Source organism: Myxine glutinosa, chromosome 8 (genome assembly GCF_964187855.1).
Source record: "Myxine glutinosa chromosome 8, kmMyxGlut1.1, whole genome shotgun sequence".
NCBI classification, from domain to species: Eukaryota; Metazoa; Chordata; class Myxini; order Myxiniformes; family Myxinidae; genus Myxine; species Myxine glutinosa.
This window is the reverse complement of record NC_136268.1, coordinates 93,085,058-93,112,060: the sequence shown is the minus strand read 5'-3', so window position 1 is coordinate 93,112,060 and position 27,003 is coordinate 93,085,058. Positions and strand designations below refer to the sequence as shown.

The 27,003-nt window shown below is 47.7% G+C and overlaps 1 protein-coding gene and 1 long non-coding RNA gene across 4 annotated transcripts; one reads left to right on the top strand and one right to left on the bottom strand.

Annotated features, from left to right (window-relative positions):
• Positions 1-27,003, top strand: PIGK (phosphatidylinositol glycan anchor biosynthesis class K). 3 transcript variants are annotated; one of them, XM_078783540.1, is made up of 12 exons: positions 1-59; positions 10,562-10,732; positions 14,756-14,809; positions 14,956-15,047; positions 15,348-15,483; positions 15,758-15,869; positions 17,504-17,600; positions 17,705-17,822; positions 21,425-21,535; positions 24,633-24,811; positions 26,579-26,660; positions 26,780-27,003. In XM_078783540.1, the coding sequence occupies exons 2-12, from the start codon at positions 10,646-10,648 to the stop codon at positions 26,891-26,893; spliced, it is 1,182 nt and encodes a 393-aa protein (XP_078639666.1). In that variant the 5' UTR covers positions 1-59; positions 10,562-10,645; the 3' UTR covers positions 26,894-27,003. The 3 variants fall into 3 exon arrangements, with proteins under 3 accessions (XP_078639666.1, XP_078639664.1, XP_078639665.1); XM_078783538.1 differs by lacking the exon at positions 1-59 and adding an exon at positions 9,875-9,982; XM_078783539.1 differs by lacking the exon at positions 1-59 and adding an exon at positions 10,415-10,464.
• LOC144893303 (uncharacterized) lies at positions 7,756-10,135 on the bottom strand. The gene is made up of 3 exons (XR_013624350.1): positions 9,841-10,135; positions 8,565-8,961; positions 7,756-8,212 (listed from the first exon to the last, which is right to left on the bottom strand). It is a non-coding gene; the product is annotated as an uncharacterized LOC144893303 (long non-coding RNA).

The window sequence follows — 27,003 nt, the reverse complement described above, 5'->3', positions numbered from 1 at the left end:
CGAGCAGATGGCGGAAGTGCCTGACCGCCAAGTGAAGTCCGAGCAACTCGCGGTCGAAGGTACTGTAACGGCGTTCGGGCGGGCGAAGCTGCCGGCTAAAGAACGCCAGCGGTTGCCAAGCTCCACGCACCCATTGCTCGTGCACCGCGCCCACCGCGTAGTCCGAGGCATCGGTGGTGAGGGCGATCGGTGCATCGGGCGCCGGGTGCGCGAGCATGGTGGCGTTAGCCAAGGCGAGCTTCGCGCCCGTGAACGCCGTGTCCATCTGCTCGGTCCAGGTAACGTCGCCTTTGCCCGGCTTACCTCGGAGAGCTTCGTGCAGGGGGCGCAGGAGCTGGGCGATACGGGGCAGGAACCGATGGTAAAAGTTCACCATGCCCAGGAACTCCTGCAGCCCTCTGATCGTGCGGGGGCGCGGAAACCCCTTCACCGCCTCCACCTTGGCCGGCAGGGGGACGGCGCCGTGCCTGGTGACACGGTGCCCCAGAAAATCGATTGTGGCGGCGCCGAACCGGCACTTTGCGGGGTTCACAATCAGGCCATGCTGGCCCAGGCGTTCGAAGAGCGTGCGGAGGTGGCGTAGGTGCTCTTCGCGGGACGCGCTGGCGACGAGGATATCGTCCAGGTAGACGTAGACAAAATCCAAGTCGCGCAGGACGCTGTCCATCAGTCGCTGGAACGCCTGAGCCGCATTCTTCAGACCGAAGGGCATGCGCAGGAACTCGAAGAGTCCGAATGGAGTGATGACCGCCGTCTTCGGGACGTCCTCCGGCCTGACGGGGACCTGATGGTAGCCGCGTATGAGGTCCACCTTCGAGAAGAAGGACCTGCCCGCCAAACGGGCGGAAAAGTCCTGAATGTGGGGGACGGGGTAGCGGTCGGGAGTCGTGGCGTCATTGAGACGGCGATAGTCCCCGCACGGTCGCCATCCCCCGCCGGGCTTCGGCACGATGTGCAGCGGCGACGCCCAAGCGCTCTCTGAGCGCCGAACGATGCCGAGTCGCTCCAGGGTAGCGAACTCCGCTTTTGCCACCGCCAGCTTTGTCGGCTCGAGGCGGCGTGCCCGGGCGTAGACCGGTGGCCCGACGGTGGGGATGTGATGGGCCACCCCGTGCTTGACGGCCCCCGCCGAGAAGGTGGGCCGCGTGAGGGCCGGGAAGCCGGCGAGGAGGCGGGTGAATGCGTCCGCTGCCGGAAGCGTACAGACCAACGTGGCCGGAACCGAATCGTTCGGCAAGCCGCTTGGCAAGCCGCTCGTTGAGCTGGGCAACGCACATGCGAGCGAGCTGAACGTCTCGGCCTGGACAAGCCGTCTGCGCTTGACGTCGACCAGGAGCCCATTAGCGCACAGGAAGTCCGCGCCAAGCAGTGCCATGGGCACGTCGGCGGTGACGAACGTCCATCGGAAAACCTGCCCTCCAAACCGCAGAGAGAGGCAGCGTTTTCCGTACGTACGGATGGGCGTCCCGTTCGCGGCAAGCAGCGCGGGGCCCCCACCCGCGGCGTGCTTGTCTGACGTGCCGGCGGGAATGACACTCACCTGTGCTCCCGTGTCGCACAGGTAACGGCGCCCGGAGAAGGTGTCCGTTATGAACAGCAGGCTGCTCGAACGGCCGGCGCTCATCGCCACAATTGAGCGCCGGCCCGGGCGTTTCCCGACCCGTTGAAGGAGCACGGCGGATGACACCGCCGAGCTTCGTGGCCGAACTTGGCGTGGAACCAGCACCAGGTGGTGGAGCTGGAGGAGTGCGGCTGGCTCCGCCAGGCCGGTGGAGTCGACGGGTTTCCCCGCGGTGGCGGTTTTCGCCGCGGCGGTGGGCGGGGCGTGGCGGCGTTCATGAGGTGCGTATCAGCATGCTGCTGAACCACAGCGTGCTGTAGAAGATGATGCTGTGGAACATCAGCGTGCTGTAGAAGATGATGCTGTGGAACATCAGCGTGCTGTAGAAGATGATGCTGTGGAACATCAGCGTGCTGTAGAAGATGATGCTGTGGAACATCAGCGTCGAAGGCCGTGACGGCCACGCCAACGCTCGCCCGCGTGTCCGAAGCGGCGAAGTACTTGTCCGCCTCGGCCGCCAATGCTCGGGGTTCCGTTAGCCCGGTCCCGGCCAACGCGAGGCGAACCTGCGCTGGAAGTTGGCGACGGAAAAGCGCCCGGAATAGCGAACCGGGGGCTTCGTCGCCCAACAGTGACAGCATATGGTCCATTCGGACCGACGGGCGCGTCTCACCGAGCTCGGGGAGATCCAGGAGGCGGTCGGCCCGTGCGTCGTCCGTGAGGCTGAACGTGGCTAGGAGTAGCCGCTTGAGTGCCTCGTACTTGTGGCCGTCCGGTGGGTGGCGAAGGACGGACACAACTCGAGCGGCCGTGCCGGGCCCGAGGGAGGCGACGACGTGGCAGTAGCGCGTGTCATCGCCGGTGAGGTGCCGAAGCTGAAATTGGGCTTCGGCCTGGACGAACCAGACTTCGGCCTGAGCCTCCCAAAATTCCGGAAGTTTGACGAAGGCGGCCATGGCGATGGCGTCGCGTGTGGAAGGATCGCTCCGGCAGATCCAACGTCGAGGGTCACCAGTAAAGCGCGGCGTTACGCGCGCTGCTTGTGAGCAAGGAGGAAGCGGACAAGCGGTAACATATAAACGTCTTTATTGTAAGACTACACTGTAACACTCAACTCCTCCGGGCTGGTCGCCCGGGGTATATCATGAGGCCACGCCTACCCCTCGGGTGTGGCCACCGCCCACTCGGTGCGTGGAATGATGTCACCACGCCAGTGGGCTTTTGTGTCCGCCACAGTATGACATATGACGTATGACGTATGACGTTGTTGTGTTTGACAAATCCTGGAATACAAAAACCATGAAATCCTGAAAACTAAACTACACTTACTTGTAGTGACGATCGTGTAATTCAAGTTAAATGAACAAAAACAAAATTTACCAAGCGACTCTTTCTTTCTTGAAAAAGGGGTTGTGTTGTGTTGTGTTGTGTGCGACACGACACGTCAGGTCACATTACATTGTGTGTTTATTCACATTCACAGCAAAAAATGGGTTGCTCTGTTGTCAGGCATGCATGGGTCATGGATGTGCATGTACCTCGTTGTCGTGGTTGGCCTTGGGGGGAAAAAAAAAAAAATCAATGTGTTTGGGATGCCTCGAAAATGACGTTGTCACCTCATCGTTGGTTGGAGATCTCGCGAGATCTTGGAGACGGCGGCAGGGATTTTCGAAGCTCCACACGGTCTCCACGTTTTTCGAAGTTAAGTCTGTTCACAATTGTATTTTGTCGAAACTGTATTTATCTTTCGGTGTGTGAAGTTATTGTGTGCAACTTTGGTTGTTTCTCGGTGTTTATCTTTCATAAATTGATCGTCTGTTTGCCGTGTCGCGAGCAAGGCCTTGTACAGTGTGCACTGTACAACCTTGAGGCTTTGTTTTTCTCTCAGTGGTCCGTCGTTTGTGATCCAATAACTTTCGTTCTCTGTATTCCCAGGCTTTTCACCCATAGCCTACCTACTTCCTTGTGTAAATCTCAACTCAAAAAAAAAAAAAAAAAAAAAAAAAAAAAAAACATTTCCTTCTCTGTTCTCATTCGTTTATTCATTCTTATTCGTTCGTTCGTTCTTCGACCACGTGTTTCTCCCCCATTTCCCCAGATAGTTTTCACTCATTAACCTTCAATGTTTACACTTTCCCCTCAAGTTATGTATTCCGTCATATTTTATAACACCTTTTTCTTCTTCTTCTTTAAAAGGCTGCTTTCGACTTGCTCACCAAATCAATTCATCCCCAAAAAAATATCCATCTCCTATAGTGCCTTTGTTCTACATTCCCTAAACTCTCCTGCACTCCATCCTCCATCCAGCGTCCTTAAACGTATTTTTAACTCGAAGGTCACAAGAAACTCATTTTGCAATAAATGTTCGTTTCCCATAAATCGTACACTTTCAAAAATCCAATCTCACCCCTCCCCTCCAAATCTTCCCCATAACCCCTCCCCTCCAAATCTTCCCCATCACCCCTCCCCTCCAAATCTTCCCCATCACCCATCCCTTTCAAATCTCCCCCCTTGCCCCCTCCCTCCTAAACTACTCCCTCACCCCTCCCCGCCAAGACGCCTCCTCGCTCCTCCCCTCCTAGACTCCTGCCTCACCCCTCCCCTCCAAATCTCCCCCATATCCCATCCCTTTCAAATCCCTCCCCTTGTCCCTTCCCTCCCAAACTCCCCCCTCACCCCTCCCCTTCAAATCTCCCCACCCTCATTGCTTCTCAATTTCCCCCCGCTCACTCCCCCTCCTCAAAGCGTCCTCCCCGCTTCTTCCCCCTTCAAACTCTCACCTCCATCTCCCCCAACCTTCTGCCTCGCTCTTCCCCCTCCTCAAATAACACCTCATTGTGGCTCACCCAATCACCATCAAACCTTTTGTCCGCCCCATCCTTCCCTTTCTCCGAGCTATTCTGAAATCTCTGACACACCTTCAACAGCTCTCCCTACCTCTTCCACCTCTTCCACATCTTACCCTACCCCTCCTCCCCCCTGTTCTGTATCTGATGCTCCCCCTTCCTCTTCATTAACGGTATGGACCTCAAACATCCGGGGCCTTCGTTCAAACTTAACTGATCTCTCCATACAGGTTGCTTCTGTCAAACCAGACGTGATCTGCTTAACAGAAACTTTCCTCCTTTATGATGTCTCTGATTCCATAGTATCTCTCCCGGGCTACTCCCTCCTCCGGTATGATAGACCTGAGCCTCGTCCTGGAGGCGGGGTTGCTATCTTTATCAAAAACTCTCTTCCTCACTCGCCCTGCACTGCACTCTCTCCACCTCACCCCCAGGAATACCTCTGGCTACGGCTTCCCCTTCGCTCCCACCTCTTGTTCATATGTGTGTTGTACCGTCCACCAAACAGTGATGACTCCATCTACATCTCGCTGTCTGATGATATGGACCAACTTCTATCTACTCATCCCAACTCTCTCTTCCTCATATGTGGTGATTTCAACTGTCATCATGCCAGTTGGCTGGGTGTGGGTACCTCTCTCACCAGCCATGGCTCCTCAGCAAAGGACTTCTGCGACTCACTGGGACTGACACAATCTGTCAATTTCCCGACCCGGATCTCAGTCAACGGAACATCTTCTCTTCTGGACTTGGTTATGACTAACTTCCCTGAAAATGTCTGCTGCTCTTCTTCTGCTCCGATCGGATCATCTGATCATGTCCTTGTTAAAGTGGACATCTCTCTGACCATCCTCAGGGAGCCTGCTCAGCGTTGACGAGTCTGGCATTTCACTCAGGCCAACTGGCACGGTCTTCAAGCAGCCATCAATCATCTGGACTGGTCTCCCATCTCTACCACCTCTGACATCAACTCATCCTGGGAATTCTTCCAAAGTAAATTGCTCTCTCTCATGCACAGATTTATCCCATCTCGTCTTCAGTTGTCATACCCTTCCTCCCGTCCATGGTACACGGAATCTTGTGGTGAGGCTGTTGCCCAGAAACAACTTGCCTTTGTCTCCTGGAAAGCAAATCCAACGGAAGGAAATCTCATTTCCTTTCACAAAGCCCGAAACAAGTGTGTGTCCACCCTCAGGAGAGCCAGGAAACAATATCTCTCCGTTCTCAAGACCGAACTCTCTTATCTGTCTCCCTCTTCCAAATCCTGGTGGCGTCTGGTCAAATCCGTTTCTGGTGTTTGTTCCCCCTCCATCCCCTCCCTTACCTCAAACGGCTACACAGCTGACTCCACACGTGAAAAAGCTGAATGCCTCAACTCTGTGTTTGCCTCTAAATCTTGTGTCCCAAACCCATCCCTCTCTGTACCCACTATACCCAGTCGTACCCTGCTGCTCCTGGACTCCGTGTCCTTTCCTCCTGACAAGGTGGAAAAGTTTCTGTCAACCCTCGACTCTGATTCTGCAACTGGACCCGACGGCATCAGCCCACGGGTCCTAAAATCCTGCTCTGCTGCTCTATCTCACCCTCTCTCTGTTCTCTTCACCCTCTCTTTTGCTCAAGGTCAACTGCCATCTGCTTGGAAATCAGCCAACATCACCGCTTTGCACAAAAAAGGTGCAAAAACAGATCCTAGCAACTACAGACCAATCAGCCTTCTCCCAATTATCAGCAAAGTCATGGAATCCATCATTGCTTCTGATATGAAATCTTTCCTCTTCTCCAATGGCTTGATCTCTGATCATCAATTTGGTTTCAGACCAGGTCACTCTACTCTGGACATGCTGCTTCTGCTGTCTCAACAATGGATGGAGGTCCTCAATGCCAAACAGGAAATTAGAGCTGTCTCCCTCGACATATCACGTGCCTTCGACACGGTCTGGCACCCCGCTCTGCTCACCAAACTCTCCTCCTTTGGTATCCATGGAAATCTCCACGCATGGCTGGCGGACTTCCTCTCTAGTCGTCGTCAACGTGTGGCCCTGAATGGGTTTCTCTCATCTCCTCTTCCTGTTCAGGCTGGAGTTCCCCAAGGCAGTGTTCTGGGCCCCGTGCTTTTTCTGGTCTTCATCAATGATCTCTCTGACTCTCTCGAAAATCCTCTCTATCTCTTTGCTGATGACTCCACTCTCTGCCGCTCCATTCCTCTTCCCTCAGATCGGCAGTCTGCTGCCTCCTCACTCTCTGAAGACCTGGACAAAATCACAGACTGGTCAAACAAGTGGAACATGTCTTTCAATCCTGACAAATCTCACACTCTTACTATGTCTCTCCGAAAAGATCGACTGGACAACCCTCCCATCTACTTTCTCAACAATCCTCTCCAAGAAGTTCTGTCGCTCAAGATTTTGGGTCTCACTATCTGCCATGATCTTTCTTGGGAAAACCACATTTCCAAGCTGGCCTCCAAAGCCAGTCGCCGACTGGGCATCCTCCGTCGTGCGAAGTCCTTCCTCGGCACACCTGAGCTCCTCACCACATATAAGGCTTTCATCCGCAGCTCAATGGAATACTGTTCTCCCCTATGGGCCGGTGCTCCTGCCTCACACCTAGCTCGGCTTCACGCTGTTGAAACCAAAGCTTTCAGAATTATTGGAATCTCCCGCGATGAAGCTATCTCTGAGGGCCTTTCACTCACTCACCGCAGGCAGGTAGGTGGTCTTTCTGTCTTCTACCGACTCCTCTCCGGCCTTGCACCCCCAGCTCTCTCTGTGCTCTGTCCCCCAAATATTCCTACAGGTCGCACAAGATCTGCCAGCAACCCTCTGATGGTTAAACTGCCGAAATCTCGGCTCTCCGCTCACCTTCACTCTTTCATTCCTCTTTTCTCCCGCCTCTGGAACAAACTCCCTCACTCCCTTCAATCCCACTCCTCCCTCCAGGTCTTTAAAACAGCTGTTCACCACCATCTCTTATCTTCCCCCATCCAAAACCTTGATCTTTTCTACCCCCGCTAATTCACCCCAGATCCACCTTGTTTGAAATTCCAACTTCTTTCCTGGAAGTCCTGGCAGTGTCCATATGTTTTATACCTCTCCCACTGCCCCCTTCCCACGCGCCCCCCCCCCCCAAAGCCCTCGCCCTCTCTCAGATCTCTCGATGTCTCCATGTCTCTCGGTCCCTGCTCTCAAATGTTGTGTTTGTGTCCTTCCCCCTCTCTCCCCATCTTGTCTACCGCTCCCTATGTTATATGTTTTATGTGTCGGTTTGTCTTTCTGTGTGATTAATGTTCGCTCTTTCACGAGCCTCGATATTGTATACAAAAAAAAAAAAAAAAAAAAAAAAAAAAATCCAACAACAGCAGGTGGCACAACATAGATCGCTAATTATTATGATTGTGCAAATTAATATTATTGTGGTGGCACAAAATAATATTATTGTGATTAAAGCAATGTTTAAAATATACATATCTATGTCAACGGCCATAGACAAGCAAACTCCAAATGGACAAAACTTGTTTATTAAACAAAAAAAACAACAACAAACAAACACCATGTACGTATGCATGTATACAGGGAAAAACAAACGAACACCATGTACGTGTGCATGGAAAGGTATATGTAACAAAATGTGTATATTTATTAAGGAAAAAATTGCGAAATTGCAATAAAGCAAATGTCTTTCAATTGACATTCTTTTCAATGGGAAAGAAAAACCAGAAATGTCTTCAATGATCCACACGCTTGCTCCACTCGACGCACTTGGACGGCAACCTCAACTTCACATGTTGCCCATGCATTTGCAAAGTCTGCAAAAAAAATGTTTGTAGTAGCAGAAAATCAGTGAAGTATACAAAAGTTTTGTATGACATATGACGTATGACGTATGACGTTGTTGTGTTTGACAAATCCTGGAATACAAAAACCATGAAATCCTGAAAACTAAACTACACTTACTTGTAGTGACGATCGTGTAATTCAAGTTAAATGAACAAAAACAAAATTTACCAAGCTGCTCTTTCTTTCTTGAAAAAGGGGTTGTGTTGTGTTGTGTGCGACACGACACGTCAGGTCACATTACATTGTGTGTTTATTCACATTCACAGCAAAAAATGGGTTGCTCTGTTGTCAGGCATGCATGGGTCATGGGTGTGCACGTACCTCGTTGTCGTGGTTGGCCTTGGGGGGGGGGGGGAAAATCAAGGTGATTGGGATGCCTCCAAAATTACGTTGTCACCTCGTCCAACAAGAGCAGGTGGCACAACTTGGATTGATTCCCCGATGTCTTCTTGACTTTGACAAGGGTCCTCTGTGTCATCGATTGCGCTAACTGCAGGATTTGGCAAGGCCTTTTTTGGGGGAAGCATTATCGGCGCGTCGGCTTGACCAGGGACAAATGGAAAAGTCTGGACACCGCGACCGTCTGTTCACTTTTTTTGGAAGGTTTGCTCCATCCAGCAATAATCCATTTGATGCCAGCACTTGCATAATGATGCAGGACTAAACGCACGTGTCTGCGAAGGTCGTCTTCGTCCCAGACGGACACATCTTCTCCAGTCTGCAAAAGGAGCACACGATTTGTTTCACATGCGTGTTGCAACGATCACTACTTTCATCGTCGTCTTTATCAATATCAAGGACCATAATATCACAGTAGTAGTGTAGTGTAGTGTAGTGTTAAACTTTAGTGAGTTTACTTACACAACTATTACATTACATTGCATTACTTACTGCACATGTTGGTGGCCCCTCATTACAATCATCTATCTATAATTCCAGTAATCTCTGTGTGTATGTTTGTATGTCTGTGACCGCTGTTTCTCGACAACCACGGGTCCGATATACTTGAAACTTGCCAGGTATATTGCTGGGGACCCGAGGATGTGCCTTTTCAAGGTTTGAAATTAATCGGACAAGTAGTTACCGAGCTATGGCGATTTAGCCGTTCGCCGTTCGCTTTGGCGTTGCGAATGGACCAAACCATTTCATGTAAATAGAGGGGGGGGGGGGGGGTTCTGTGGTCGTTGCGAATGGACCAAACCATTTCATGTAAATAGAGGGGGGGGATTGTCACTGTACTCGCAAGCCGTTCGCCGTTCGCTTTGGCGTTGCGAATGGACCAAAACATTTCATGAACCAAACCATTTCATGTAAATAGAGAGGGGGGGGGGATTGTCACCGTACTCGCACCCACGTACCCACGTACCCACGTACGGGCATTGCACCCACGTACGGGCATGCCCTAGTAATTTCAATTACAATATTACACTGACATCACACTAACACTAAATCTTTTGCTTCACCGAGATATAAACGCCCTTATGTAGTTACAAGAACATTTCGAATAACAAATCAACCAAGCATTTTTTAATAAAAGAAGAAAAAATAAATTCTAAAGGGCCAATGTTGTTGAACGTCGATGTAAACAAAGTCTTACCATGAGGTAAGCTGGGTGCAAAAAGTAAGTCCCCAGATCTCGCGATGAATACTTCACGGCGACGATGTTCATCTCCCGAGACGATATCCTGCTACTAAAAACAGACATAGCAGTCGACATTCCTCCATCCAGCGAAAAGCAGGTTTTTGTGTTGGAATGGACACCATCACACGCTGCATTGCCACATCCGAGCGGCAGTGGACATATTTTTGCTTCGTGCACGTAACTCGGATATTTTTTGGGAAGGGGGGGAGGGAGGGTTAGGGTGAGGGTTATCGCTGCACGGCACATACATGGTATGCAATTCAACGACCGGTCAGTTGCCTATACACCGCCCAAATAAAGATTTGCGTCAGGAGAACGTGTTGCATGCTTAAAACAAGATTGCCCGTAAGGCGGGTACTCTGCTAGTAAATGTAAAAATGTGTCTTTTTAATAAGCGGTTCTTGTGGTTCGTTGCCTGTTTCTTTACCACACGAGGTTCGTGACAAACGTTTCATGATACGTACTTTGCATGCATTGCTGAGAGATTCAAATAACAATCGATCCGATGAAAGAGGTCCGTCCCACAAACAATAACAACAACAGCAAATCCAGGAAGTGTTGCTGCCCCTCGTACTTCCTGTATTGATATCATGGCATGCTGCTCGTCCGTTGGTTTAGATAAGTTGAATTGTATTCATGTTTTATAACATATTAACTCCTGTGATGTCTACCTCAGCTTCAAAACCTTACTAGAGCGACGAATTAGACGAGAGAGAAAAAAGAAAAAGAAGCAGAAAATAACGTCGTTTCGACACGGGAGATGCGTCTGCCGTTCTCATCCATTGTGCTCGTGTCCATCGGCGCCGCCGTTGCAGCGCAATTCTCTGTGCGTGGTCGCAATGCTCTGGTGAGCGGACGCTTCAGAATTCAAGCCTTGACCTCTAATGTAATGAAGTGTTTTGAAGGGATATTGCTGAAATGTTTGTGCACTCAAATCGGCTTGTTTGACCAACGTCATTTAGCATATCAGAGAAATCGAGGTGTCGAGGATGCCATGCTTGTTTATCTTCCGATTGTACCATCATTTAGAACTCCTAAGTCCTTTGTAAGATCATTATTTATTGACTTCTCTCGTACCTTCAATACCATCATACCACACTATTAATTGACAGATTACTGAAATTAGATGTTACACGTCTCGAATTTCAAGATTAATTCACAGTTTTCTTACAGGATAGACCACAATGAGTGAAGTATAATAACATGGTGTTGTAGTGGTTACCTTATGCACATGTCACGGTTACCTTATTCACTTATCCGCATGTGACGGTTACCATTACGATGGGTTTGTTCTAACCCACGCACACAGGCCGGGCACGGCTACTTCGTCGCCTTCGCGCACACAGGCCGGGCACGGCTACTTCGTCGCCTTCGCGCACACAGGCCGGGCACGGCTACTTCGTCGCCTTCGCGCACACAGGCCGAGTACTGCTACTTCGTCGCCTCCGCGCACACAGGCCGGGCACGGCTACTTCGTCGCCTTCGCGCACACAGGCCGAGTACTGCTGCTCGTCGCCTCCGCGCACACAGGCCGAGTACTGCTGCTCGTCGCCTCCGCGCACACAGGCCGAGTTCTGCTACTTCGTCGCCTTCGCGCACACAGGCCGAGTACTGCTGCTCGTCGCCTCCGCGCACACAGGCCGAGTACTGCTGCCTGTCGCCTTCGCACACACAGGCCGAGTACTGCTACTTCGTCGCCTTCGCTCACACAGGCCGAGCACCGCTGCTCATCGCCTCCGCGCACACAGGCCGAGTACTGCTGCCCGTCGCCTTCGCGCACACAGGCCGAGTACTGCTACTTCGTCGCCTCCGCGCACACAGGCCGAGCACCGCTGCTCGTCGCCTCCGCGCACACAAGCCGAGTACTGCTACTTCGTCGCCTCCGCGCACACAGGCCGAGCACCGCTGCCCGTCGCCTTCGCGCACACAGGCCGAGTACCGCTGCCCGTCGCCTTCGCGCACACAGGCCGAGTACTGCTACTTCGTCGCCTTCGCGCACACAGGCCGAGTACTGCTACTTCGTCGCCTTCGCGCACACAGGCCGAGTACTGCTACTTCGTCGCCTCCGCGCACACAGGCCGAGTACTGCTGCTTCGTCGCCTCCGCGCACACAGGCCGAGTACTGCTACTTCGTCGCCTCCGCGCACACAGGCCGAGTACTGCTGCTCGCCACTCCTACTACTGCTCCTACGGCGGATCCCGAGGCTGATGCTGCTCATCTCTTGCGCATGCACGGCTGCGTTGTTACCTTCGCGCGCACTGGAGCCTCGTTGTCTTCGCGCGCACCGCTGCTCGCCGCTCCCGCATTTCCTACTGCTGCAACTCCAACTGCTACCGCTGCTCAGCACCCGCGGCCCGGCTCGGTTCCACCCACGAACTACGTACACGCCCGTGGCGTGCCTTCTGGGGGGGCGCATGTAGTGGTTACCTTATGCACATGTCGCGGTTACCTTATTCACTTATCCGCATGTGACGGTTACCATTACGATGGGTTTGTTCTAACCCACGCACACGGGCGTTTGGTTGTGTCATCGTGACGCACGCGCGGCTGTTGGAGCCACGCCCTCCGAAGAAGGTGCTTGTTTTATATAAGCCGTTACGACTTCCGTTCGTGAGCAGTTGCTGGAGATTTCTGTACAATAAACTACCTCTTGTACCCAACGAAATGGCCTCTTCTTATCGTCTTCGGCAACCGCTAAAGTGTCACGTGTCAGACTTTTGAGTCTAGGGGCACCACAATGTTGTGTTGTCTCCCCTATTTGGTTTTCCTCGTATACAGGTGACTGTTGCAGTTCAGGTCCGAAATGTAGTATCTATATAATAATAGCGTAAGGACTCGACTTTGTTATCCCTTTTGCGCTGCACCCAGTGACCCGATGCCCACTGCACCACATACGATCTACGAACCGCGCTCTTTGTTGATCACGTACAGCCATACTCGAAAAATCTGAATTAGCCGACGTTGGGGCCCAAAAGCATCCGATTAACTGCCGATACGACGCCATCTTACGACGCCATCGTATTGGCGTCTGCTGGGCGAAGGCGAAGTCCGCTGATTGGACAGGCGAAGGCGAAAGCAAGCCGTCCACTGAGTGGACAATCCAGGGCATGCATTTGTGCCGGTGATCGTTGTTCATATACGCACTCTTCATTCTCATCTTTCTTCCTAACTCTTACTCAGACAAGCAAATCCCCTATGCCATCCATAATGGTACACTCTATACATACACCACATCCTCCCTTCCGTGGATGTTCCACGGGTTTCGGCTAGTTATGAAATATGCTGATGATACAGTAATTAGTGGGCTCAATGATAACCATGAATACGTGAACTTCCTTCACAAGTTTGTAGACTGGTGTGACATCATTATTTGGTTCTTGATATCAACAAGACAAAGGAACTGATTTTTTTTTTTTTTTTTCAATGCAAAGCAGGTGACCATCATGCCAAGACCTTTTGAATACTCATGACCATAGTATAGAACAAGTCCCTGAGCGTATAATTATTTCCGATTTATGAATGAATGAATGTTAATATACGAGAAAACAAACACGACATAATAACAATAACCGAAGCTTTTGGTGCTGTACTCCTCAAGGCGATTCACAACAAAAGACCGGAAGATATGAGAGATATTGCATTTATACTTGTAGCGTGCTCTGTTCACAAGGATGTCTCTCCTATTTTTGAGCAGAGCTCTGAGGATTTGCTCACCTTGTAATCTTCCTGCTGAAATGCACAAAATCGTGAATGTACTCGGTGACATAATTAGGAGATATGTACACACATTTGTAAACACAACAAAGGAACCCGAGATCGGTCCTGACAAATGTCCGCAATATATTGGGATGCCATGGAAAGGACAATCATCACGAAGGTTTGAAGAAGAAATCAAACATGCGGTATCAAACACCTACCTGGCTGTGGAACCTCGAGTAATCTTCACCTCTCGCCGTCCGCTCAGGTCAGTCAACAAGGATGTTCTGCCCACCTCACAAATCAACAACGTTATCTATAAGTTTAAATGCCGATGTGAAGCTCGGTACGTGGGCCGTACAACCCAAAGGTTGGCTGATCGTATCAAACAGCATGTCCCCCTGGCAATTCGAGCAAAGAACTTGGGAGTGAGGACTCAACCGGTACAAGCATGCAAGAACGTTCAAGGACCGTCGGCCATTTCTTCTTCTTCTGCTGCCATTGCACGGCACTTGGCTGCCAACCCCGGTTGTGCACAACAGTACAATGCGGATATGTTTAACATATTGAGCCGAGATCGGAGTACGTTACATCTACGTATGTTAGAAGCAACCTTTATCCATTACACGGACCCATATATTGTGTCGTCAAAAGGAATTTGTACATTCTCTCGTTCTCTTTCAACACAGAAAGATTAAACGTATTTCCCTGACCGCTGTCCATGGTATGTCTGCAAATGTGGAATCCCCAGCTTTGGCGGAACCCCATCCTCCCTCCCTCCAATGTAATGATGCAAATCATCTTTAACGACTCAGCTCCAACCAATCTGAATCGGGGATAGTGGTGACTGGGTGGACCATTGGGTGTTCAGAATGCCAATGACGTCATGACTGAAGAACCAATCGGTGTCGCTGTTACTTAGACATGCTTAAAAATGCACTAGTTCTCATATCTTCCAGTCTTTTGCTGTGAATCGCCCTGAAGAGTACAGCACGAAAAGCTTCGTTGTTATTGTTATTATGTCGTGTTTGTTTTCTTGTATATTAAAGTTTTGTAGTACCAAACATCTGTTTAATTAATTAATGATTTACAATAACTAAAGGAAGCCAAACATGCTTTTGTAATTTGGAACTTGTTATATATATATATAGTTATTTTTATATTGTCTTGCAGGACAAAGCTGAGCAGAAAGCAGACGATGGCCACACAAACAACTGGGCAGTACTGGTAAGCACTTCAAAATTTTCCAACGTTTTGGCAGTGGAGCTCCAATTCCCCCTGCGCACCCAAACCCCTCATTTCAGAAAGTTAAATATACTTTGGATTCCTCTTGTGAATGTGGTGATTCCATTTGCCAACATTGTCTTATTCAGGTGTGCGCATCTCGCTTCTGGTTTAACTACCGCCATGTGGCCAACGTGCTGTCAGTGTATCGCAGCGTCAAACGTCTTGGTATCCCGGACAGGTTTGCCGTCTCTCATCTACCCACTCTTTTTAACCCCCTTTGAACAATGAGAATGTGGTAGAAGGTAAAACGCGCTTACTGTGAAATTTTAGACACTTTTTTAGCGTACGGTACTTTTAAAATCGACTGTACAAATATTACCAACAAAATGTTTTATTTATGTACTGTCACTGATGCGTTTCTAAACCTATGAAAAGATTTGATTTTGCAATTAGGTTTGTCACATGTGTTTTGTTGTAACATTTTTTTTCTTGTTTTCCAACCCCCTGCATTTTCCCATCTTTTTATACTTGTTTAAAGCCATATCATCATGATGCTCGCCGATGATATGGCTTGTAATGCACGAAACCCACGTCCAGCTACAGTCTTCAACAATGCCCATGAACAAATCAATGTCTACGGAGATGACGTCGAGGTGGATTACCGTGGATATGAGGTTTGTATTACCTGTTTTATTGATTTCATTTTTGACTGCCTTCACTGGGGTGGAGCAGATATTTTTGCAACTTGGAATTTTATTTGTCTGTTTGCTATGAATTTGCCTTCAAAGACATCGTAAAGATCTATTGATGTTTAATTTAAGGGGAATATTTTTGAACAGGTTTGCACAGGAACCTCATGCCTCAAAATGTTAAAAACTCAATAAACTAAGCATTGACAGGATATTGATTTGATGGCTTCAAAGTCTTTCGGCTTGTTTTTAAATGCAGGTTACAGTAGAAAACTTTGTACGCCTTTTGATGGGACGTGTTCCTCCCAACACTCCAAGATCGAAGCGCCTTCTCTCCGATGAGAGAAGCAACATTCTTATCTACATGACAGGTGTGGGATGGTCTATTTAAAAAGAAACACAATCAACACTAATAGAAGAGGAAAATGACAAATATGGAGGTTTTGTGTACAACAAAGGTCAATCCTGGACCGCCAATTGTAGAGTATTGCAGTGATCGTACATTGTATGATGTGTGAAGCCACATCTGGTATACCTTCTCATTGAAAGGAAATTGGTATTAATATTTAACGTTGTCGAGATCCCAGTTAAGATTAATGTTTGTTCAGAGGAATGGTATGTTGAACTTGAAAATTTGGCTTAATGAGAGACGACTAAGAATGATGCCTAATTTCTGAAATCGTCAAGAGACTTATTTACACGATAGGACAATGATGCTTCCTCTACTTTTAACCACCTGTTGACCAATACATTGAATGCAGCTGGCTACTTTATTTGCAATCCTTTTACTGCATTCAGTCATTGGAGGTCAATCCTGAGTTTGAATCCCTGTTGATCGCTGAATTAATGCCAGGGGGGGTTGACTCAGCCTGTCATCCTTCCAAGGTCGGCAAATTGAGTACCAGCTTGCTGGGATGAATGATCACGGTGTGTACCCAGATTTAGAATAGGTACACCGTATCCCTGCGCATCGTAAAAGGCGACTAAGGGTTGGCGTCAGGAAGGACATCCGGCCATAAAAACATTGTCTCAAACAGGGAACCATGATTGTCATGGGGCCCACAAGGCTAACCCCTGCTCTAGTGGGGAAAAATGGCCTTAAAACGATCATTCATTCATTCAGACATTGGAGGTCATTTTTGAACAACAAAAATAGACGATGCATCGCATGTTGCCAACAATCGTGGCCAACAGCACTCAGAGTTAAAATCGGTGTTTTCGGGGACGTAATTCATTAAGAGTTAGAATGTCCGCTCAAAAGAATAGAGCATGGACATATAGAGAGAGTGGGGAGGGAAGGGCCACGCTGCGTTTGAAAACCTCACCGTTCCCTTTTGAAATGATGGAAGAACAGGCATAAATAATGTTGATGCTAAATTTTATTTTGCAAGCAGGATATTTTGCCCTCTTTTTAGACAAATGTAACCTTAAGCTGCCAAATTGTGTACCACCTCCCGCCCAGAGCCTGGTGTTGGTTTAATGGTTAGGGTGCTGGTTTAGGATCCTAGGATCCTGAGTTCGAATCTCGGTCGATCGTTGAATTAACGCTAGGGGGGTTGACTCAGCCTGTCATCCTCCCGAGGTCGGCAAATTGTGTACCAGCTCTACAGGAATTGGGGCATTGCATCAGCAGCACAAACCCGCTTCCCGAGAAATGATTCAACCAGCCACCACAGACTGCATACCAAACAACAACAACAACAACCTCCGCCACCCGATGTTGCACCACCATTTTGCAGTGGGCGGTAGAAGTAGCTCAGAGCTTTTGGCTCTGAGTGAAACCAAGAGCGCAACACAAGCTTTCGAAAGTCCATGAAATAATTTAAAATCATAGATTAACTTCAACTTTTCCTGTCACTGGGGGGACGGGTACTTTTTCTTGTTTTCCCCATCACTAGGGAAGGGTTCACGGGTACCTTTCCTCGTATTATGTGATAACTCCACCTTTTGTGCACATATATATGGGAATTTTTTTTTATGTACCTGCTCCAAATTCTGCTTGCAGGCCATGGTGGTGATGGGTTTCTTAAGTTTCAAGACTCTGAGGAGATAACTAATATCGAGCTAGCAGATGCTTTTGAGCAAATGTGGCAAAAGAAACGGTGAGTAATAATGATTGTTATTTTGTAACTGAAGTGAAAAGTTCGATATTTGTGTGAAGAAGCACATAACTGTACACATTGTTCCTTCATCTATGTTCTCCTAGATATCATGAGATTGCTTTCATCATAGACACCTGTCAGGCTGTCTCCATGTATCAAAAGTTCTACTCACCAAATATTGTGGCTTTTGCTAGCAGCCATGTTGGCGAGGATTCTCTCTCGGTGAGTTGGTGTTGTCTTTGATATTTTTGTTGCCACCATGTTGAATGGTGCCTTTTGAAAGCAAAATGCATCTCAAAGACCGAGTTACTGGGGATGCGTGACCAGATTAATTTTATTGATACAAACATTTGCGGGCTGTTTCACAGCACCACTTGGTTGTCTGTGACATCAGGGTGAAAGGTGCGAGGAGAGCTCGGTGGGTGAAGTACCAACCGAGAATGAAGGTGTGGAGGTTGAAAGAGGTGACAGTAAGGGAGGCATTAAAAGAGAGGCTGAGTAGGGTAGAGGATGATGTGGTTGAGCTTGAAAGTGGTTGGATGTCAATGAAAGATAGTCTGTTGGGAGCCGTTGGTGAGGTATGTGGATGATCAAAAGGACCACAGAGGCACTCGGAAACATGGTGGTGGGATGATGAAGTTGGAAAGAGGATTGACGAGAAGAGGAAGAAGTTCAAGGAGTGGCAGAAGGCGAAGGGTACGGGAGCAGAAAAAGCAGAGCATGAAAGTTATAAGGCAGCCAAGAAGGCTGCAAAGAAAGGGGTAGCAAAGGCGCAGGACGCATGTAGGAAAATGTTCGGAGAACGCTTGGATTCGGAAGAGGGTCAGAGAGCGGTATTCAGGATTGCAAGGCAGATAACGAAAGAGAGGTGTGATGTGATGGGGGTGAGTTGCTTGAAGGATGAAGTGGGACAAATCGTTGTGGACCCAGATGGAATTAAAGGAAGATGGAAAAGATACATGGAAATGCTGTTGAATACAGAGAATGAATGGGATGGCAACATAGAGAGTAACCCAGTTTTAGGACCGGCAGAGAAGATAACTGAAAAGGAAGTTGAGGAAGCGATAAAAGCAATGAAGAGTAGAAAAGCGGGAGGGCCGACGGGAGTTGTGGGCGATATGTTGAAGGCAGCAGGAAGTTGGGGTGTGAAGAGAATGACACAGATCTGTAATCTGGTGGTGAAAGAAGGCCGCATTCCAGTGGATTTGGAACCGAGTACCCTCGTCCCTCTATACAAGGGGAAAGGTGACCCTCTGGAGTGTGGCTCGTACCGAGCGATAAAGTTATTGGAGCATGGAATGAGGGTATTGGAAAGCGTGTTGGAGAGGCGGATAAGGAAGAAGGTGAAGATCGACGAAATGCAGTTTGGATTTATGCCAGGAAGAGGAACGACAGACGCGCTCTTTATTGTGAGGCAGTTGCAGGAGAAGTACATGGAGAAGAGGAAGAAGTTGTTTCTTGGGTTTGTTGATCTGGAGAAAGCATTCGATAGGGTTCCACGCGAAGTATTGACATGGGAATTGAGGAAGTTAGGAGTGGAGGAATGGTTGATCAGAGTCGTGATGGCAATGTACAAAAGAGCGCGCACAGCTGTAAGGACGAAGGACGGGAACAGTGGTGAGTTTGAGGTGAAGGTGGGAGTGCATCAGGGGTCGGTACTAAGTCCACTACTATTTGTAGCTGTGATGGAGGTGCTGGCTCAGAACGTAAAGGAGGGTTTACCGTGGGAGTTGTTGTATACCGATGATCTGGTGTTGATTGTGGAAAGTATGAATGGACTGAAGGAAAAGATGAACAAGTGGAAGGAATGTATGGAGACAAAAGGTCTGAAGGTGAATATCGGAAAGACGAAGGTGATGGCAAGTGGTAAAGCATGTGGTGAGGTGGAAAGAACTGGGAAGTGTCCATGTGCTGTGTGCAGGAAGGGTGTCGGAGTGAACTCCATTCAATGTACAATGTGCGCTGAGTGGGTTCATCAAAAATGTAGTGGTCTGAGAGGGTCATTAACCAGTGTGGCAGCTACATTCAAATGTAAGGTGTGCACAGAGGGAGCTGCAGATGGAGGAAATGTTGAGTTGGATCTTGGAGACGGCGTGAAGCTGGAAGGTGTGAAAACATTTTGCTACCTCGGAGACATGCTGAATGGAGAAGGTGGATCAGACTCGACAATGGTTGCTCGAGTGAGATGTGCATGGAAGAAGTTTCGGGAACTGAGTGGCATGCTGATGAGGAGGGGAGTGTCGTTGAAGCTGAAGGGAAAGGTGTATGCTGCATGTGTGAGAAGTGTTATGATTTATGGGAGCGAGACATGGCTAATGAACGTAGAGCAGCAACGAAGGCTGGAAAGGGTGGAAATGCAAATGGTTCGGTGGATGTGCGGAGTATCGTTGAGAGAGAGAAAGACAAATGATGAATTGTGAAAGATGATGGGAATAGAGCCTGTGATTGATGCTGTGAAGAGGAACAGGTTGAGATGGTTTGGTCATGTGTTGAGGAAGGATGAAAGTGACTGGTTGAGAAGAGTGATGGAAATTAATGTAGAAGGAAGTAGAGGACGGGGAAGACCGAGAAAGACTTGGCTAAAGATGGTGGAAGAAGAAATGCGGGCAAGGGGGTTAACAAGGAGAGAGGCAGAAAATAGGGCAAAATGGAGAAGATTGTCATGGGGACCGCAAGGCTAACCCCCGCTCCAGCAGGGAAAATGGCGTTAAAATGCATGTTGTTGTTGTTGTTGATACAAACATGCTGCCATTATTTTGTCTTGACCCGTCGTTCAGCATCGCTTACATACCATTATCATTAAATTTAGATGACAAAGTGACGTAGCAAGAATGAGATGGCGCCAGAACATCTTTCCATCCAAAATTGCGCAACATCAGCTGCCAGAATTAAGTGGAAATCTCTGCTGTGATAGTACCTGTGGGCACGCCTGACTGACATATGCCTGGAGGAGAATTGAGGGTGATCTTGATGGCATATTTTGGTGTATAAATAAATTGATTGATAGAACATGAAACTGACCAGGCACATTTTGTACCGTGCCTTGTGAACTTGGATCGCTGCTCACTTGCCAAATGAACTTGGATCACTGAATTTTAAAAAGTGGTTCTTCACCGTTGCGAAATAGGGCCAAAAATGATATTTAGCCGGATATCTCAAAGAGTTGTGGACGGATTCAGACGAAACTTGGTGGATAGATTGGGTGTGTGACAAGACCGAATCTATTTGATCTTGGTGAAGATCTGAATATGGATTCGGATATGAGAATTATTTAATTAAGCGAAATTGGGTGAAAAGCGATATATAAACATAGTTAAAAGGTTGTGGATGAGTTATGACAAAACTTGGTGGACGAGTTAGTTAGGTGACGAGAACAAGCCAATTTGATTTTGGTTCAAGTCCGAATCCAGATCTGGCCTATCAGTGGGAATGAAACCATAAACTGTTCATCCTGGCGGAAGTATGTGCTCCTCCGAGTTCCCTTGTAGTTTGAAACTGTATTGTACCAGATCAAGTTTTGTAGGTTGGTGAACACATGATTGGTGAGCACTCTGCTAGTTGCAAATAGTGTGGACTCGCTGAGCACCAGTAAATTCCTCTAGGGGCAGAATACAGAGTGAGTTTTCTTTACCATGGAACCATTTTTTTTTTTACTCGTCATGTGATGTGAATAGAGCTGTCAAGTTGGGGGTGGCATGCGACACTGTTTCATTGGGGAGAATTGTCTTATCCTTCTTCTATAGTTTCTTATATTCCCTTATAATTGCTTTTGTTGGAGTGCAGCAATGAGGTTTTTATCACTTATTGCTTGCTCTTCTGCTCAGCATCATGTCGATCCCAGTATTGGTGTGTACGTCATCGACCGTTTCACCTACTACCTCCTCGAGTTCCTCGAGAAAATTCACCCGGCTAGTCAGAACACGATGGATGAGCTGGTATGGCTGAACAGGCACTATACGGCACAATATTCATGTTGTATTTAAGAAAATGAATTGAATGTCACAACAACAACACCATTCAAACACTACTTGATATACAATTTGCATTCTTTATTACCTCCGCCACCAGAGGTGGATGGAGGTTCTTTTCACCCCCTGTCTGTCTGTCCGTTTGTGAACAAAATATCTCAAAAGGTTGTGGACGGATTCGGACGAAATTTGGCAGAGATGTAGCGTATGTGACGAGGACGAAATGATTAGATTTTGGTGAAGGATCCGGCTACTCGAATTTTTCAAGTGATTCTTCACCATTGGGGTGATAGGGCCACAAACGATACATAGCAGGATATCTCAAAACGTTGTGGATGGATTTGGACGAAACTTGGTGGACCGGTTGGGTGTGTGACAAGAATCGATTCAATTTTGGTGAGGATCCAGAACCGGATCCAGTTAGTCGAATTTTTAAAGTGATTCTTCACCATCGAGTGATATGGCCAACCAGGCGGAGGTATGCTCTCTATAGAGTGCCGTTCTAGGTTCTTCTTTTTTGTCAATATATCCAAACGGAATCTTTATTGAATGTAAACGCTTCTTTATTCCTTTAAAATCATTTTAAAACATTTGGAAATGCTTCACTTTCCTTATTCGTCTATCAGGAGTACGCCACATATTATTGTTCACCACTATCAATTTCTATTCTTCCTCACAGATGATTTCCCAAAACTGTCTGTCAGCTAAGCGCTTGATGCATCAACCCTCCGCCCATACCTACAATACCACCTACCTTTCTCTTTGTCTTCAACATAAATTATTTCCACCATCACATTATCTTTATCTCCATATGTCCAATTTGGGAATCTTGAGAAGTCCAGTTTGCAGAGTTTGTCTGTTCATGACAATCAAATCACAATCGCATCCGTTAACGGTGTCGGTACCCTTCCACCCTTCTTCTACAAGCCTGCATCCTTCAAACCCCACTCTTTCTATGTCCCCCTCTTTAGCATTCCTCCACTTCATGCCCCCTCTTTCTCCATCCTCCCCCACCCCCCCTCACGCACATCCTTAAAGCTTCACATCCCCTCTTTCTGCATCACTCCTCACCCATCCCCTTAAAGCCTCCCCACACCCCACCCTCTCAAAGCTTCCCCCACACCGTGACTGGAACCTTCAACATCAAAAACCCTCCTAGCTACTTCCTTAACAATCCTCTTGAGGAAGTTCAGTCACTCAAACTCCTGGGGATGATTCTTCATGTGGCACCTTTTTTGGCCGACAGGGTAGAAATGAACATTGGGGATGATCTGAGATGTTGATGACAGTTACAGCTCTCTTGAAGCCTGGGAGTGGAAAATGACATTGAAGTGAATGTGGAAGTTGGTTACACAGGGGTAGGGGGAGAGGAACGAATGAGTGGAGGTGAGCAGTGATTCTGGATTTTTGGGAGCTTCACAAGAAGGGGGTTGATGGTGGACCGTGTGTTCCCTGCATAAACCTGGGGGTCGGGGGGTTGGGGGAAGAGAATGGGGAAGACAAAGTATGGTAATGGCAGAGGGTGCAAGACCAGAAAGGAGGTGGTAGAAGACAGAGAGACCACTGTCCTGTTTGTGATGGCAAAGTGATAGGCCCATGGACTTACATGTTCTTCATCGGTGGACAGGTACGAGGGCGTGTTGGAAAATAACGCCTCTTATTTATTTTTCTCCAAAATAGGTAAAGATATTCGAATGAAACAAAGACATGTACGAACATTAATCTTTATTCTACTATGGGTGCAGATTTATTTCTCAGCGTAATCACCACTGCTGTCCATACATTTCTGCCAATGTTCAAGTAGTTTTGTGATGCCGTCACGATAGAACTGTCTGTGCATCCTGATGACTTGACAAGCACTTCACAGCGGCCTTGACATTATCCTCGGAAGAAAAAATGTTCTCCAGGAAGGTGTTGCTTACTTTTGGGGGAAGAGATCTGTTTGGGAAAATGTCGTAGCCAAGTTAAGGCTGATGATCCTTTGTGGCAGTACTCCATTGAATGTATCTTACTCTCAGGATCGTAATGGTGCACACTACTCTCACCTCCAGTCAGTCATCCCAACTCTCACCTCCAGTCAGTCATCCCAACTCTCACCTCCAGTCGGTCATCCCAACTCTCACCTCCAGTCGGTCATCCCAACTCTCACCTCCAGTCGGTCATCCCAGCTCTCACCTCCAGTCGGTCATCCCAACTCTCACCTCCAGTCAGTCATCCCAACTCTCACTTCGAGTCAGTCATCCCAACTCTCACCTCCAGTCAGTCATCCCAACTCTCACCTCCAGTCAGTCATCCCAACTCTCACCTCCAGTCAGTCATCCCAACTCTCACCTCCAGTCAGTCATCCCAACTCTCACCTCCAGTCAGTCATCCCAACTCTCACCTCCAGTCAGTCATCCCAACTCTCACCTCCAGTCAGTCATCGCAACTGTCACCTCGAGTCAATCATCCCAACTCTCATCTCCAGTACTTCACAGCACAGACATTGTGCTGTCCTCTGCCATCTTGACTAACATAGCACTGAGACATCTGGTGTCAGAATGACGAAACGTCATACCTAGTAGTGGGAATAATTAATGTGCGGACTGCGCTTTGTTTCATTTGAATATCTTTACCTGTTTTGGAGAAAAAGAGGAGGCATTATCTTTCAACATGCCCTCGTATAATAATGGATGCAATCGATAGTGCGTTTCTTGAAGTTTACTCAGCACCGTCGGACGCAAGTAGAAGCTCTGATCTTTTTTGGGGTTAACCCAGCCAGGGCAAACTAACTCTGGTAACATGCACCTGTGCTTCAATTGTACATGCTGTGCTATACGTTTGCCTTTCCTCATTTTGCGCTCACCCTTCACATCAATGAATAATCTAATGCTGAATACCCCCAGCTGTACGTTTCTAATTTAGTGTCGTTTTTCTCATCTCTTCCTGGCACTGACTTTCCATGTTCGTTTGAGTTTTGCTGCCAGTGGTGTGCACTTCCATGATTGGTTGTTTATCACTTTTGTTTTTTTAATGAAGAAGGGCTGATGGGCTTTTGTCGGCCATACTATCTTGTCTGTTGCAGTTTCGTGTATGTCCCAAACGAGACTGCATATCCACTCCTGGCCACCGTACAGACCTCTTCTCGCGTGATCCCAGCACCGTGCTCATTACCGAGTTCTTTGGAAGTGTGCGGAAGGTGGAGCTTGTGACGCGTGTTGTCTCTGTTCCTTCATTGAACGACCTGCTGACTGCAGTGCCTGGGTATGATGAACTATTTAATCGATGGTATGGTTTTGTACCAGGTGTGGTTACTTCATTGGAATGCTGCCATTTGGAGTTGTTTTTTTTCTTTCGCTTTGTCCGCAGACTTGTGTACTGCTGCGGATTATTTGAAAATCTGTCTCATGTTGCATTGCTCAACTTAACATAAAAAATACCATAGATTCTGTTTGAATCGTATGCCCATAGTATTTTTGTGTGCATTTTGTGCCACACTTTTGAATTCTCTTCTTCGTGATCTTCTCAATGAGTGCATCTAATGGCCATTGTTCATTTTTGTCCCCAGTCGGACCGCGGAGTGAAAGGGGGACTATGGTTTTCCCGTCCGTCTGTGCGTGCGTGCGTCCGTCCGTGCGTGCGTGCATAAGCGAAGGACCGAATTCTAATTTGGTGTGTGGGTGCAACCCACGTCAAAATCCAAAATGGCTGCCGCCATGTATGTCTGAATCTTGTGAGCGGATTATCTTGAAAAATAAGCGAAATACCAACTTCTAATCTGGTGTGTGGGTGTATCTAGGCATAAGCAAGAACGCTATTGAAAATTGGGTCGCCACGTCAAAATCCAAGATGGCCGCGGCCATGTACGTCTGAACCTTTTGAGCGAAATATCTTGAAAAATAAGCGAAGTACCAACTTCTAATCTGGTGTGTGGGTGTATCTACGCATAAGGAAGAACGCTATTGAAAATTGGGTCGCCACGTCAAAATCCAAGATGGCTACCTTGCATCTTCCACTTTGTCAACTCGCATCACTTCACCGACGGGGGACCTAGGCGTAACGCTTGTTTTTATTATTTAAACCAATAGCATTATTATTACAATTTAATAATGGTTTCTTGACCACATGTGAGAGAGTTGTGCTCTTCCTTGTGTTTGAGGGTTGTACAAATAAGCCATAATCCACAATATTATGACGTTTAACAAGCTGTTTTCTGTTTTATTTACCATTTTAATGTATTGTTTGTTTATTTTGGCAAATGTTTTCGGTTACAACAGCACAGTGTCCATGTTTCGGGAAATCGGCAAACGTTTCAGAATTGGTACTCGTTCGTACGTTCATATGCTCTCACCTAAAGTCGCAGCCATGCAACACGTGGCTGCGAGTTTGCATCGGTTCCTGCAGTGGCACGGCAATGTCTCTGATGCGGTGCCCCCTATAGGTTAGAGCAGGAATTTGTAATTTTTTCAGGGTGCCGGCGATAGCTCGTCTCCTCGTCGTGAAGGACACCATGGGATCTTTAACCTCCACCAACTTATGCCGACAAATAGAACAAATAGAACATACCTCTGAAGTCGAAGCTATCCTGCCAGTCCTAGGGTTGGTACCGTAATAACAGCTATGAAAACAAGTTAGTCCCTCAGCCTCAGCCATGATGCAAAGCTGCCTTTGTCCACTGGAGTTCATTATTTTGTGATTTGTAGCGGAGGTTTTGGACGAGATGTCTTTCATAAAGCTGATTCAGCAATGCATATACATTGTAAGTAAAACCATCTAGTTGATTTTGGATCAAATTTATATGCTACTTTAGGAAATCTTATTCTTAATGTGGCCAAAGCTAATGAATGGATATATGTACATATTATTTTAAGGCCTTTGTCACTGTGTTTGCTTGGAACGAACGTGTGTGTGTGTGTGTGTGTGTGTGTGTGTGTGTGTGTGTGTGTGTGTGTGTGTGTGTGTGTGTGTGTGTGTGTGTGTGTGTGTGTGTGTGTGTGTGTGTGTGTGTGTGTGCGCGCGCACTTGGAACAGAAAAAAAGATGGCGTCAATGAAGATGTGACTTTGAGTAATGACTTTGCTGACCAGCTGCCTGTTGCTCAGATGGTGCAGAAGGTGAGCTGATCTCTCAATTCATAACTTTGTGATTATTCTTTTTCATTCACTGTAATTAAAACAATTAATTATGAAAGGTTTTCCATTGCTATAAATGTATTGCACACTTTTTGTTCCAGGGCAAGCAGAATGAATGGCACCCACCTGATGGCTTCATTCTTGCCTTCTGGGCGCTCGTGCTTCTTGTCTTCTTCAAAACCTATGGCATGAAACACTTAACCTTCATTTTCTGATGCTTCATCTCTTGTGTGATCTAGAATTATTTTGGACCCGTCTGTTCGTATTTGCTTTTATAACTCCATGGTTGTACTAGGACTGATATCAATAAAGAAAAAAAAATTGT